Below are 16,712 nucleotides of genomic sequence, written 5' to 3'. Positions count from 1 at the left end.
TTGTCTGTAGCGTGAGAAGACTGGTCTGATTGGCTACTTGTGTATAGACTCCATGTGGGCTATGAAAGAACTTCATTATGTTTTAAACAGAGGGGGCTGGATTTTTTTTTAAAAAAGGGATGGGGTGATAAGCATTGAAGCACATGGACAGCAGGGCAGTGAGAAGGGGAGAATCAGACAGGTAGAAGTATTCTCTGTAGATTAGCCAGTGAGTTGGGGAGCTGTGAAAGGCACATGGTGGAGGTCTGAGTAGCATGTGTGGCAGGTCAGGGGCATACTTGCCAACTTTCCTGGAAGGGAGGTTGAGTGGCAAGTGCCGCAAATCGCTTAGTCTCGACCATGTGGTGAAATGTCGCGATTGTGCCATCGAGCCGTGAGGGCGGGGCCAAAATTATGCAATTTGCGACAGATCGCATTTTCGATGTCCCTTGTCCCTCCCACTTTGCTGCTAAGTGAGCAGCATGCTGGAAGGTTGTGTGCTCTCCAAGGAGAGGTACAGAGAATTCAGGCATCTCCTGGACAGCCTGGGAGAGTGCATGTGGGGGTTATTTTGGTGCAAGTGGGAGGTGTGTGCAGCATGTGGTGGAATATTAGAGCAAGTGGGGGGCATATGGTGGCATTTGGGATAAGTGATGTGGGCACACTAAGGTTGTTTGCAGGTTTTTTTTATTCTTAAATTACAGGGTAGTGTGCAAGCCTTTTGAACACTGAAGTATATCAGATTGCCCTTCACTGTCTATGAGCAGACAGAAAACAGCACATCTATAAAGGATCTCTCCCTAGCAACAAGTGATGAATGGAGCATGTCTTCTGATTGGGTCTTTTAGAAAAAAATGTCCAATCAAGTAACTTACAGGGAGAGTCTCAGATAACTCTGTAATAATATTATATCCTTTATGTTTGTCATTTGTCACAGTAACAGTTGTAGAGGTTGTGAGTAGCTGAAAATTACAAGAACCAAGATGGGAGCTGTGTTCTGTATTCTGCCAATCCTGTTATTTCTGAGATTTAACATCATCCACTGCAAAAATTCAATAGGTGAGTGATCTCCTCAGTTATCTGTTTTAGTTATATGTTTCTAAACAATTAGAAAAACATAAAAGATTAGACAGACTTATAAATATTTATTTATTTATTTAGATATCTCATATATTAAATCTTGGGTGATATTTGTATATACATAATATAGTTACGAAATGTTATAAACATTATGGGCCTGATTCATTAAGGAAAGTAAGGCAAAAAAATGAGTGAGTTTTATCTGGACAAATCCATGTTACAATGCAAGGGGTACAAATTAGTTTATTATTTTGCACATAAGATAAATACTGGCTGTTTTTTCATGTAACACATAAATACTTGATAGCTTTATTTGATAGCTTAATACTGAAATTTAAAGTTGATCTAGAACATGCCTTACCCTAACTATAAATCTGCCATCACATTTTACATTGACCTGTTTGTTGAATGTGTAAAATGTAGCAACGTGATAAACTCTAATTGTGATGTGTAAGTGCTGCCCCCAACTGGCAGAGAAGGAAACCTCATTAGAGTAAATTTGGTGTTAATAACTGTAAAGCTTTTATTTAAAGGCTTGGAGAGCTGTGAAAGGACTGTTTTTACTTGTTGCTCAAATGCCAAGTAAATAAATATGTTTATCGGATTAGTTTTATTTTTAGAAACAATTACAATTCAAGACAGAAGTGTCTGTGATACATTTTTTAAGGCATTAAACAACATTTTCTCTGTTTTATTACAATTTGTATAACATATATGTCATATATATGCAGTATATATGTATGTATGTTGTTTATCTATAAAGTTTTAGTAGACATTAAATAAAATGACTATTACAAACTAACACTTCACAATGGTAACTACTGTAATTTGTATTGTGTAACATGCATAATAACAGTGCAGTTTGTGTACAGTGGATTCGCTTGTAGTGAATTCTTAATTATAAGTCTCTTAGACATACTGGAAAGATCACGTTTCATGGATTTTAATACTATTAAATATATTAAAATAATATATAGGTCAGTTTATAAAATGCACAAAAGTGACCCAATAACAGGAACTGATATTTTTATTTGGGGTGAGGGGGCGGTGTCCAAGTCCATTAATGCTGGTCTCACAAACCTGTTCAACTGTCACTCAAAATCCCTTTATCACAGATTCAACTTTCCAAACAGCAAAACACATTTCAGAACCTGGTAATTCTAACAGCTTGAATTCAGCCTTGAATATGCCCTAACAACGGAGCCGCTAGTGAAGTGAGCAGCCCTAGGAATGTAGGCAATCGCCACTACCATAGCATGTAGTGAAATTGTTATTAAGATCATTAAAACTAGTGTAATGGATTGTGTCTGATCATATACATATGAACAATTGTGTATCTCTGTACAGAAGAGTGTCTCTCCCTGTACATGTGTGCCAGGTGTGTCTTTCTATGTATATATTGCAGTCAGCCTAAATGATCAATGTATTATACCCAGAGTGTCCAGCACACTCCAACCTCTACCCTCACTATACTTTTATATTTATTGTACTGGAAACACAAAAAGATAAAATGTAAGCTCTACTTATCTGCAGAGGTATAACCAGAAGCCCAAGCCACCCTTTAGCATCCCAGTGAGACGCAATTAACCCTCACACATACATACACCGATCAGTCACAACATTAAAACCACCTGCATAATATTGTGTAGATTCCCCTGGTGCCTCCAGCTCTGACTCATTGAAGCATGGACTCCATAAGAACTCTGAAGGTGTCCTGTGGTATCTGGCACCAAGACGTTAGCAGCAGTTCCTTTAAGTCCTATAAGTTGCGAGATGAGGCCTCCAGGGCTCGGACTTGTTTTTCCAGCACATCCAACAGATGCTCGATTGGATTGAGATGTGGGGAATTTGAAGGCCAAGTCAACGCCTTGAACTCTGTCACATTCCTCAACCCATGCCTGAACAATTTTTGCAGTGTGGCAGTGTATTATCCTGCTGAAAGAGGCCACTGCCATCAGGGAATACTGTTGCCATGAATGGATGTACTTGGTCTGCAACAATGTTTAGGTAGGTGGCACGTGTCATAGTAACATCTACATGATTCCAGGACCCAAGATTTCCTAGCAAAACATTGTCCAGAGCATCACACTGCCTCAGCCTGCTTGTCTTCTTCCTATAGTGCATCCTGATGCTATCTCTTACCCAGGTAAACAACACACAAACAGCCGGCTGTCCACATGATGTAAAAGAAAACGTGATTCATCAAACCAGGCCATCTTCTTCCATTGCTCCATGGTCCAGTTTTGGCGTTCACGTGGCCATTGTAGGCGCTTTCGGTGGTGGACAGGGGTCAGCATGGACATACGCAGCAAGCTGAGACTGAGACTATACAGGGTGATACAGTACAGAACAATAAACGAGTATTACCAAGACTTTAGAAATTCCAGACATGGCTATTGTAGTGTAGTTGGAGCAGAAGAATAGGTATAGAGAAAGGAGGGAAGAGGGCCCTGCTCATAAGAGCTTACATCCTAAGGAAGGGCAAACAGACATCAGGCACAGAAGGAAGTCAGTTGAGGGGATATAGCATAGGAGGAGTAAAGAGAAGGGGCCAGGAGGAGAGAGGAGATAAGAACGAGCGGGGGAGATAAGAAAGGGTTAGGTGGATGGCTGGTAGGCTTTAAGGAACAGGTGAGTTTTAAATACCGAAACAGAAAAAAAGAGAGAAATAAAACAAATCTGCACAGAGAACCTAATATCACATGAAACAGATGTACTATTCAGAATGTATCCGCTGTATAGTCAAATGATTCAGTTCTGATTCTTAGAAGCAGAGGGTGCAACCCAAGACACATGCATTATTACACAGATAGGAAAAGGGAGAAAAAGAATCTCTTTATTTTGGGGCACTCCATCATTCATACATATAATGTTAAAATTTAATTTTATTGTTATGTATTTAAAATAAACTTCACACTAAACTTTAGCCATTAGTATGGCTAAATCGATTAAAAGATAGAAAAGGAAGAAAAATGTAATTTAAAAATGGAAGGTGTATTTTTTCCTTATATGGAAACTCCTGAGGTAATAATAATTTTATTAAATAATCCTATAGGGTCTCTCGGCATTATAATATATGTGGTTAAGTTTTAGATCCATATTGACAGTTGATGTGATGTCTCCATATTAGACTGGATATATGTCAAGGATAAATATCTATTGATGTGATTATTCACTGTTGAAATAGATTAATCTAAATAGAGTATATATATACCAGTATTATCATCATCATCATCATCACCATTTATTTAAATAGCGCCACTAATTCCGCAGCGCTGTACAGAGAACTCACTCACATCAGTCCCTGCACCATTGGGGCTTACAGTCTAAATTCGGTAACACACACACATACACAGACAAACTAGGGTCAATTTTGTTAGCAGCTAATTAACCTACTATAATGTTTTTGGAGTGTGGGAGGAAACCAGAGCACCCGGAGGAAACCCACGCAAACACGGGGAGAACATACAAACTCCTCACAGATAAGACCATGGTCGGGAATTGAACTCATGACCCTAGTGCTGTAAGGCAGAAGTGCTAACCACTACGCCACCGTGCTGCCCACCGTGCTGTATTATGCTGTATTATGAATTATAAGAGATAATAGGCAAAAAACTTTAATTCATCCAGCTTCTAATAATCACCATCTGTTTATTCAGCTTGAATTTCTTAGAAAAGCATTATGATTTATCTCAATACCATTATTGGAATTGAGCAGTTGAATCACAGTTAAATATTATGGGATAAGATATAACACATTGAGGGGTCTATTTATTATAGTTTTTTCCCCTTGTAAAGCCCCGAAAACGTTCGGGACTTTACAGTTAAAATCCTTATGTATTAATCTGGCATAGCAGCAGATATCGGAGATATCTGCTGCTTTGCACCCATTAGCGTTTTTCTGAGCACTCCCCATAACAATGTTTGGGGAGTGCTCAGTACCGCTATGTATTAAAGTGTGGCAGGTGAAGTATTTCTCTTTTTTTACTTGTTAATGTACGTCATCTGAAGCTGGCGCCATCTGAAGCTGGCGTACATTAACATAAGTGAAACTTTACACTGAAAACAGCTCTGCTCTGACGAGCAGAGCTGCACAGCGCATGTGTGGAGGGATCACATGATCCCTCCATCACATGCTTCAGCTTCCTGCAGACAGGGATCTTTGTGCGCATGTCCGAGTTTACCGGTCGGCGCCTGCGCACAGGGATTGAAAGAGGGACGATCGGCACCGCAGAGGGAGGAAAAGAGAAGAATCCAGTGTTAGGTAAGTGTAAGACTTCACAGGAGCAGCCGTTTTTCAGAACGGCTGTTCCTGTGTTGATTTTTAATACATATGAGAAACTTTTCAATCCGCATCTATGCGATGAGGATTGAAAAGTTTCTACAGAAAAAAACGAAGGGTCATAAATAGACCCCTTAAACTCTCATGGTTTAATAATTCCACTTAGAAATATCTTAGTTGTGTTTCTCTTTCAGTCTGCGGCAGACAGCCTTTGGAATCAGTATCTGGTGTTCTATATAAGCTTCAATGTTCTTCACTTCACTTATCAGTGGTATTAATGTTGTGGCTGATCTGTGTATATAGTAATATATAATTTCATATATTAAATATATTGAACTAATAAATTCAATGAAAACAGGATCTAGAAGCAGATATTATTAGATCCAGTTAGCTCTGTTAGTGCTGCCTGGCAGGTGATAGGTCTTGTCTGCTTCTACCCAGCTTCTGTGCACAATGAAGGTGTCTGGGTAGACTGCCTTAATGTAGGTTAAAGGTTTAAATGCTCAAGCACAGTTTATACTAGAAATGTTCACTGAACCCCGTGTTTTGGTTTTGGATCTGTATTTTTTAGAAAAATTGCTAAAATATGCTAAAATCACATAATTTGGCTCGTTTTTGTTCCTACATTATTATTAACCTCAATAACACTAATTTCCAGTCAATTTTGACCACCTCACAAGTCACATTATTATTTTCATACACTTTCACACAAAGACTGCAGCAACCTTGGTGGATGGTAAGCGACAGAGCAACGACACAAACACACGGCAGTTCATAGCACATCTAGGAAACATTGGCACACAGCAGTGGCAGAAAAGAAAAGTGGTGCAAGATGGAATTGTTTCTGGGCCCTCCCACCCACCCTTATATTAGATATTGAAAAGGACATGTACAGTTTAGCAAAGCAAGCACTCCAGCGGCAAGCAGTGCCACTTTTGTGGCTGAAGTGCTTGCTTTGTTTGGGCCCCCACAAAACAAGCTAACAATAGCTTAGCTGCCTTAAGCCTAACAGTGCTGTCAATGAACTCTACATTATTAAACCATGTCTGCTCGTGCTGCATCTTTAATCTCCTTCTCCTCTGTGGATACCTCCCACTCATCCCTGAAGAACTGCCAAACTTATATAGACACAGGAATGGATATTACAACTGGAGTGGCATTAGATCTTCTTCAGACAGACTGTGACACGGAACATGTGGGCAGCATAGAATCCAATATGTTGGAATACACTGCATTGAACAGAGATTTAAACCAATATATAGATGCACAAAAATATATTTGAAGATTGGGCGCAAGAAGGGAAGGGATTGAAACATTAGGGTAACATGAACACATCCAAAATTTCCTGTATTGAACCTCTGCACAGTGAAGGACAAAGTGATATATATTCTAAATGAACCCTGCAGATTGCAATCTGTACTGAGCTTATACACAGTGAAGGACAAAGTGTATTTAATAATCTAAATGAACCTTGCAAGTTATAATCTGCAGTCATAAGTATCGATTATCATGTGTTTATATTCTTAAATTGAATAACAGTCCTGCAATAATTTAAGCATAAGCGTATATTATCAGTAATAAAAAAACAAATAAAATATTCTGCCTTCAATCATAGTCCTTCGGATTGGTGTAATTAAAATGTATTACACATTCTACACACCAACCATCCACTTAACCCCCATCTCCTCCGCTCTTTCTCCCCTCTCTCCCATTGCCTCAACTGGCTCCTCTTGTGCCTGGTCTGTTTAACCCTCCCTTAGGATGTAAGCTCGTATGAGCAGGGCCCTCATCCCTCCTGTCTCCTCACCCGTTCTTCTGCTTTTTGTTTATTGCATCAGCCTGCCTGGAGTTTCTGAAGTATTGGTACTTTTTGTTTATTGTTCTGTACTGTTATACCCTGTATAGTCTACTGTTTGTACTATGTGCGGCGCTGCGGAAGCCTTGTGACGCCTAACAAATAAAGGATAATAATAATTCTGTGTTTTAACATCCTCCAGTCAAGCTCCTCACTCCTCAGACCCTCCGTTGGACATATGTCAATGCAAGATGATCCATGAAAGGAAAAAAGGAGGAGGAGATAGTGTAGTGCCGTTAAAATAATTTATTAGGCTCAGTTAAAAACAATCTCACTCACATTTTAAAAGAGTAACCGGTCATTGAAAGGTATCTTTGTCCATCCCTTCCTCCGGAGCTCACTGACAGTCTGGGCGTGCAGCTTCTAGAGTTATGAAGACGCTGTGTCTCTCGCTCACAGTCCGGAACTCCGTGACGTCAGGAGGGGTGGCCAAGATGACATTCTATATGCTGAATGTTCCAACGCATTTCATCACCTCTTGTGACTTCATCAAGGGGTGTGTTAACCAATATAAAGCATCAGGTTTAAATACCCTAATCATCCAATGGAATTCTCTTAATTTAGAGGTATTTTATGTTAACAGGATTTCTGTCCGTCAAAACTCTGTTTCCTAGTGTTAACACATACATTAAATCTATTCTACTTATACCAACCAAATATATATCCATTTGACAATAAATGGAATAAATTTATAAAACCACAATAAAAGTTACAATAAAAAAGTTTCAATAAAAAAGTTAACAGACCAATTGTAGCAGCCAATATTGTATTGCTTATAATTCTTCAATAATATCTATTAGCATAGTATCTATCATAACCTCATAATATATCCTTTTTCAATTTATAAAAACATAGGGAGACCATCACTAAAAAGGTTATATGCCTTCTTAAGCTTGCATATCTATATCATTATTCTATCCCTAAAAAATGAGGCATCCTCCATAAGAGATATAAATATATAAATGCATATTTTATGGAGACCCCAAAATGGGGATTCTTGCAGGGGATTTTTCAGTGACTTCAAGTCCTTGTCTGAAAATCACAATAATTTATAAAAATTACTTTAATTCAAAATCAATATTCAGACCGTGAGGAGTAGATGTAATGTAAATATCCATCTAGACTCTTCCTGATTAAGTCTTCTATTTTGATCTCCTCCCCTCCAATTTTTCTTCACCAAACATATGCCAATAAATCTTAAGCCAGAAGGGTCCTGATTGTGCTTTTCCCTGAAATGATTAGAAAGGCTATGGTTCTCTTTGCCTAGCTGAATGTTCCTTATATGCTCTGAAATTCTTACTTTTAATTTCCTGTATGTCCATCCGACATACTGTAATCTACAGGGGCAGATGGCCATATAAATAACCACTGTTGATTCACATGTGATTCTATCCTTTATGTGGTGGGTTTCTTGTGTACTGTGTGATACAAAATGTATTATTGGCTTAGTAGTTCCTGCTCCCATATTTTTACATGGTATGCAACAATTACCATAGTGAAAACCCTTTTGAAGTGACTGCAAGCCAATTTGAATTGTTCTTTGCTTTTAGAGGCAAATGACTAATTTCTTTTTATTATTAGGTGCTCTTCTGTAAATTATTTTTGCATGTATCCGTAATATTTCACCTAAAACCATACTTGCCAACTCCCGGAAACTTGCTTCTGGGAGTTGGGGGCGTGACTGGAGGGCGGGGCACGACCAACTGCATCATTTTGGCGCCGCCCACTGCGAAACCGTACTGTACGTCACGGGGGGCCAAAATGCCGCGATTGGCCTCACCCCGCCCCCTCCCACCCTCCAAAATGGTGTGATTCACTGAGAATTGCGTCAAATGACGCGATTCTCTGTGAAATCTTGGATCCGGGAGAAATGCCAGCTCCCCCAGGAGCCTGGGAGACTGACCCGAATTTCGGGAGTCTCCCGGACTTTCCAGGAGAGTTGGCAAGTTTGCCTAAAACATCATCCTTTAGTAACAGATTGCAATGTTTAGTTATTATTTTCTTAATGGCAGGCGCTGAATTCGAATACTGAGTAATGAATGGGATATTAATGTTTTCTTGTGATACAAGCTTTGGTTTTATCCTATATTCTAGTAATCCTTCCCTCTGTGTATTTGCTGTTTTGTAAATAGCCTCATTAATAGTTTCTTGGTCATACCCTCATTCTTCGAATCTTGATCTAAGGATTTCATTGTGTTCAATAAAGGTTTCTGTGTTGGAACAATTCCTCCTCACCCGGATAAATTGTCCAAGAGGGACATTCTTCAGCCATATTGGATGGTGGTTGCTGGTGGCTGGAATGTAACTATTACAGTTCACAGTTTTAAAGTGGGTTTTTGTTTACACTTTTTTGTCTACAATTTCAATCTCCAAATCTAAAAATACAGCTTTGTCACGACTTACCATGGTTGTAAATTCCAAATTCTTTCCATTAATACTCATATTCTTCACAAATTGTAAAAGAGTTTCCTCGTCTCCTCTCTATATGAAGATAATATCATTTATAAAGCGCCTCCAGAGGACCAAGTTCGCAACCACTGATGTTTTTCCCCAAATCTCTTCTTCCTCCCATCTGCTCATAAAGAGGTTTAAGTAACTTGTTGCGAAATTGGCTCCCATCGCTGTTCCGCGCTACTGAAGAAAGTGGGTGTCTTCGAACCAAAAATGGCAATGGATAAGGATGAAATTTATCCCATTGATGATGAAATCAATTTGTTTCTTCGGTATAACTTCTCTCTCTAAGAAAAGTATAAAGTGTTTTCACATCACTAGTAACCAGAAAATTATTGTCTTCCCATTGGATGTTGTTAAGAATATTTAATATCTTTGTTGTGTCCCTAATATATGATTTTTGTTTCTTGACTGCATCCTGCAGAAATGTATCTATATATTCCGAGAGTGAGAATGTTAAAGATCCAATACCAGATATTATTGGTCGGCCAGGGGGATTGATTGAATCCTTATGAATTTTCAGAAGGAAGTGAAAGAGGGGGCGTTTGGGATGAGTAGATGCAAGATATAGCCGCTCCTCCTTTGTACATTTCTCCTCCTTTGGAGGGGAAATGTACTTTAGTCCAGCGCAGTGGAGAATGCTTTTCGTGTTGAGCAAGGTGCTGAAACCTCTTATGGACTGGAATAATATCAGGCCTAGTGGGCGGTTCCCACGAAGGCCTGGGCACGTGACTTAGCTGAGTCAGGATCATACGAGCGCTAGAGAATAAGACCACAAGGCAATGGGTCTGCTAATAAGTACTTCAATGAATATGAGCATTAGTACATATCAACACATGATAAGCAATGCAGCAAATAGTAATGAGATGTTAGAGATAAGCAGATTATCATATATAACATTACAAGGAATGGTTAAGCATTAAACACAGCAGTACTGCAAATCACAAGGAATATATATATATATATATATATATATATATATATATATATATATATATATATGGGACATAAATGCAAGTATCAATGAAACACATAGAATATGTATTGCATCCTCTGAGCACAGAAGGAGTCCACGGCTGAATACTAGCAGGGTTCTGTATAATGAGAGTTGGTAAATCGCCACAATAGGAAACAGTGAGATGACAATTGACAACAGAGTTCTGTACCAGCACTGAATAGACTTAGCCAAGCCAGAGCGCATCACTGATGAATACACAGCAGGTAGTGGGTGCCACGACAAGACACAGTAATAGGGATGACAGCAGGATTCTATGCACGTCAGAATATGTAAGTTAGTCACGACAGGGCATGGCAATGGTTTTGTACTTGGCAGCAGTCAGTGTGCAGCATGGATGGTGATTAGCTGTAACAAGACATGACAAGGATAGAGACCAGCAAAGTTCTGTACACAGAGATGGTGAGTAACGATGTTCAGGATACCACCGGAGTCCGGTAATTAGTAGAGATTAGCACTACAACATATATGTAAGGTAAGGGTCTGATCACCGCAGAGTGTAGAAATAGCAGCATCAGCGGACCAGCCTGGAAGGTATCAAATAAGTTCTTGTACAGTAGTATAGGTAAGATGGCAGTTCAGTATATCCCAATGATGAGAATCTGCACACTTGGCATAATAAACACAGTCTTGTCAAATGATGCGTAAAGATACATACAAACAGGAGAATCCCAAAGATAGTGCTACCAGCACTTGGTTGATGAAGCAGGTTCACCCACAAGGAATTCAACAGGAGAGTTCAGGAATACACAAGGATCAGAGAATACACAGGAGTCCATGGAGTCAGGCTAGCAAACAAGTTGCACTTACAGTGAGCAGGTGTCAGTGCTGAGTTTAAATAGAGCAGATTTCATTGGCCCGCCCTGAAGGTGAGTCATGTGATCCACAGGAGAACAAAGCAGACAGGGAAAGTAGCAAACCTGGTCCTAAAGGGTGGACTCCGGACACCTACGATAATTTTTTAGGGAATCTTTTCCAAAACTGTTTGAGTAAGCGAGGGGCATGAATGTCTGAAGCTTTAACCCAGGAACGTTCCTCAGGCCCATAGCCTCTACAATCGACTAGAAATTGCAGTGAACCTCTGGATCTACGAGAGTCCAATAGTTGTATGATCTCATACTCAGTTTGATCTTGAGAAGTAGCCGGAGGTGGAGAAGCTGTGATGTTTGAAAATTCATTTTGTACCACCGGTTTCAGCAGAGAGACTTGAAACACATTGGGAATCCGTAGTGAGGATGGAAGTTCTAATCTGAAAGCTGCTGGATTGATCATTTCGGAGATTCGGTAGGGATAGATAAACTTGTTAGCTTGAGTCAAGTGATTCCCTTAATTAACCTTTTGGAAAAGCAGCTAGAGAATTTGAAGTACGTGATGAAACAAAGCAATTCCGCTAACTATGTAGGACTTGTAGATCAAGTACTTCATTCACTTCGCCAGGATCCGAGAGTTATCAACACCTTGAAATTGGATCACTACATTTTGGCAAATGTGCATGCTCCTAGGTTTAAGAGCTATGTCTTCTCTTTGTTTCCAACTGACCCACATCTCAAGAGATGCAATGAGCTCCTGGTCAGCAAGCTGACAGCTCAAGTGGTACATGACACGACGATGTCTCCTCCTTCAGTTTCTTTGGCAACTGCTGCTACAAAAAAACTTTCTCAAGACACCCAGTGGTGATGCAGACAAGTCAGCACAACATTTTGACATTTGGTGTGGTCTAAAAGAATTGCCCAAAAATCGTGACAGCTTTGTCATAAAATGAACTACAGATTCCACAAGGAAGGACATTTCCGGCAATTACATCAAAGTACAGAGACGTCTGTAATGGTGGATTCCAGCGAGGATAAATTAGTACTGTATGAGGATGATGTACACACTGATGAGGATGACAGTGTAGATTGCAGGTGCTGGGATCTAGCTGAGAGAAGGGAGCTAGCTGATACTCGTATGCTTGTCAATATTTTGGGTAGAATGGCATTTTGGCAATTTTTTTTTCTACAGTAAACTTTCACCTTTATTAGAGAGGTGTTTTTTTCTTTAAAAAGGTAAAAGCTTTTTTTTTTACATTTTGGTTTCCCTGACTTAAAACCACTATGCACTTGAACACAGACTTTAGCAGGTAACGTAGAGGGATTAGTATCACCATGATGACTGGTGCCAGCAGCTGCTTGGTGCTGGTCTTCTGTGGACTGATGTGAATCCATATCGATGGCACAGAGTAATTTGACTGGCGACTGGAAAGTGACAAGAACAATGTGACTGGAGACTGGAGAGTGATGACAACACTGCTACCCCTGTTTCTGTGTGACCAATGGCACTGAGACTGGAGAGTGACAAGAACAGTGTGACTGGAGATTGGAGAGTGACAAGAACACTGATACCACTCCTGTTTCTCTATGAGCAATGGCACAGAGCAATGTGAATGTAGACTTTTAAGATCATTGCTAGCCCTATTATTTCTGTTTCAGCACTGACAATGAGCAATGGCACGTACACTGTAGACTGGCAAGAACACTGCCACCTCTCCTGTTTCTGAGTGAGCTATGGCACAGTACAATGTCACTGGAGACTTAAAAGAACACTGCCAGTCCTATTATTTCTGTTTCAGCGCTGAACACTGCCACCTCTCCTGTTTCTGTGTGAGCTATAACAAAGTACAAGGTCACTGGAGACTTTTAAGAACACTGCCAGCCCTCCTCTTTCTCTTTCATTAATCATGCTGCCCAACTGCACTGGAGACTGCCAAGAACCCTGCTACCCATTCTCTGTCTCTCTGTGAAATGGTCCCGGATCTCCATGGAATGTGGTACTTATAGAATCCAAAACTCGCAAGATCCGACGACACAACAATGCCGTTTTGCCTCGTTTTCAGTTCTGAGGGCGTGAGAAATTGCAGAGAAAGTACTCGGATCTGCAATGTTCAGATGGGCTCGGTTTTAGGCCCAAGCATCTCTAGTTTATACTGGACTACCAGGCTGATAGGTAGTGTAAATGCAGACCTTGGTGTGAACTGTCAGTATGAAGTAGGGGATCCTTCACCAAGGCTTCAAATTACAATTGTAGATGGTGTACTGCCATTTGACATCCAACAAAACGCCAAGAATTTCCTTCAACACTGACTCGTTGTATATTAATTACAAATTGAGGTTTAGGACTGTCTGCCTTGTTGTGGTTGTGTTACCTGTAGTGCTGCCTATGGTGGAGTAAAGTGGTTCCCGGTCATTTTGTTTGGTAACAATGCGAGGTACCGTGACACAAAGTGGAGGTCGTTTGCTATCGAGTCTGTATAGAAACGAAAAGAAGTGTTATGGTGTCACGGGCACTAGGAGTCTTTACCCAGGGATCACCAGGTGATAGGCTTATTAGAGCAGTATAGATGGTAATATGGTACTCTGGTAGCAGGGTGATCACGGAACAGGAAATAGCAGATGATGGAGATGCTCAGGAAAGTCTATGACTAGCAGCACTGGTAATATGGATGTAGTAATACACGAGGAACTGTATGGACAAAGGACACGTGAAGGTAGTCAGTGGTCTGCGGTAGCAAGTTGTACCACTGCTATAGTGAGGAGGAATGTCCAACAGAAACGAGGAGGTGATGAGAGTCAGCGGTCTGCGGATAGCAAGTTGTACCGCTGTCTGAGTGAAGGAATGGAATCCAGGTGGAGGTATCCGGGGAGTCAGTGGTCTGCGTTAGCAAGTTGTACCACTGCTATGTGAGAGGATACTGGAACAGGTGACACGGGAAACAGGGATCAGTGGTCTGCCTCTAGCAAGTTGTACCACTGAATATATATGTGAGGAGGAGCACGGGGAGAGACTGCAATACAGGGGATACACGGGCACCTTAAACTTGATCCACAATAACATGCACAATATATTAATGACTGAACAGCACTGCAATAATAGAAAGTCACTTGAGGTAATCCGGCACAAGATAACACAGTCAATGATGGCAATAGTCTCAGCGGATAGCAAACTCCAGAGGAGAACAAACGCAGTCCAGCAAGATATGCAATACACCAGCACAGTCAATGAGAAGTATGCATACCGTGGTTCAGAAGCAGGCAGTCAGACAGGAGTGCAGAGATACCTGAACGGCTGGAGGCCGGCAGGATGCGAAGTCCCTGGAGGGGTGAAGCGGTAATCAAGTAGGTGCAGCGCACAGGTAGATAGACCAGCAGGGGAACAAATACTCAGGAAGCAGTAGTATGTAGAACTGGACTCCTGGAGGACCCTGAAGAGTAGCGATGGTCTAGATGAGATGAAAGTAGTGAGGCGCAGATCCGATGCAGACTGGCGAGTAGAGACCAGCGGGAACACGGAGAAGCACGGAGAGCGGATCAGCTGTTGTAGGACGAGTAGAACTGAGGAGTAGCAGCAGCAGGACTCTGCAGATACACGGAGGTAGCGGATAGCAACCAGCAGGTGCAGCAACGATGAAACACGGGAGAGCAGAGCTGAGCTGGAACTGTTGAGCACGGAGAGTAGCGGATAGGAATCAGTTGTAGCAGTCTCGAGGAAACACGGGAGAGATGAGATGAGCTGAAGACTGAAGCGCACGGAGGCAGCGGATAGGAATCAGCCAAACAGTCACGATGAAACACCGGCGAGTTGAAGTAGATTTAAGACTGTAGTGCACGGAGGCAGCGGATAGGAATCAGCAACAGTCACGATGATACATAGCAGAGTTGAAGTGGCTTGAAGACTGTAGTGCACGGAGGCAGCGGATAGGAATCAGCTAACAGTCACGATGATACACAGGAGGGTTGAAGTGGTGTGGAAACCACAGGAGTAGAAGTGGTCTGGAAACCACAGGGGTAGAAGTGGTTTGGAAACCACAGGAATCAGCAGCGCTGAATACACGAGGAAACACAGGAACACCTTCAGAGGCTCATGGGGAATGAGACTCCAAGATCAGGCAACGTGGTATTGACCACAGGTGCTTAATATAGGGAGTGTTGCCTGATCTGCCAATTAAGTTAAAGGGACAGGTACTGAAGGGTTTGAAAGGGCTGCGCATGCGCAGACCCTCAGGATGGAGGACGGCCACGGTTCCTAAATGTACGGGAAGAAGCACTCACAGTCCGGTGAGTGACATATGGCTTACCTATATGGTGTGTATCGCCTTGGTGTGTTGGTTGTAGTAGCTGTATTGAGTGTATCCAGGTGGGCACAGTGTTGAGGATAGGTGAAATAAAGTGTATCAGTTGGCCTTGTAGTATGTACATGTGTCTGTCTTGTCCTTTGGAGAGATAAAAAAAAAAGGGGGGGAGAGGGTTAGAGGGAGAGAAGGGGTGTCAAAAAAGGATTTAGATCCAATATAAAATACTTTTACTAACCTACAAGGCCATCAACAAAGCTGCACCAACATACATCTTCTCTCTTGTCTCAAAATATCTCCCAACTCGCCAACTCCGTTCTGCACAAGATCTGCGTCTCTCATCCACCCTCATTACATCCTCCCATTCCCGGTTACAGGACTCAGTGCTGAGTTTAAATAGAGCAGATTTCATTGGCCCGCCCTGAAGGTGAGTCATGTGATCCACAGGAGAACAAAGCAGACAGGGAAAGTAGCAAACCTGGACAGGATTGTTACAGTACCCCCCTCCTAAAGGGTGGACTCCGGACACCTACGATAATTTTTTAGGGAATCTTTTCCAAAACTGTTTGAGCAAGCGAGGGGCATGAATGTCTGAAGCTTTAACCCAGGAACGTTCCTCAGGCCCATAGCCTCTACAATCGACTAGAAATTGCAGTGAACCTCTGGATCTACGAGAGTCCAATAGTTGTATGATCTCATACTCAGTTTGATCTTGAGAAGTAGCTGGAGGTTGTGAAGCTGTGATGTTTGAAAATTCATTTTGTACCACCGGTTTCAGCAGAGAGACTTGAAACACATTGGGAATCCGTAGTGAGGATGGAAGTTCTAATCTGAAAGCTGCTGGATTGATCATTTCGGAGATTCGGTAGGGATAGATAAACTTGTTAGCTTGAGTCGAGTGATTCCCTTAATTAACCTTTTGGAAAAGCAGCTAGAGAATTTGAAG

The 16,712-nt window shown here is 41.3% G+C and overlaps 1 protein-coding gene across 2 annotated transcripts in view; it reads left to right on the top strand.

The window, feature by feature from the left end:
• The first annotated feature begins 895 nt into the window (after window positions 1-895).
• LOC142101975 (H-2 class II histocompatibility antigen, E-S beta chain-like) overlaps window positions 896-16,712 on the top strand; it is an 85,306-nt gene continuing 69,489 nt past the window's right edge. For both annotated transcript variants that reach the window (XM_075186467.1, XM_075186466.1), the window contains exon 1: window positions 896-1,038. In XM_075186467.1, the coding sequence (XP_075042568.1) occupies window positions 963-1,038 (76 nt within the window). In that variant the 5' untranslated portion in view covers window positions 896-962. The remainder of the gene's footprint in view (window positions 1,039-16,712) is intronic.

This window comes from Mixophyes fleayi, chromosome 9, assembly GCF_038048845.1.
Source record: "Mixophyes fleayi isolate aMixFle1 chromosome 9, aMixFle1.hap1, whole genome shotgun sequence".
Taxonomy (NCBI): domain Eukaryota; kingdom Metazoa; phylum Chordata; class Amphibia; order Anura; family Limnodynastidae; genus Mixophyes; species Mixophyes fleayi.
Note: the sequence above shows the minus strand (reverse complement) of the source record. Positions and strands in the feature narration are given on the sequence as shown.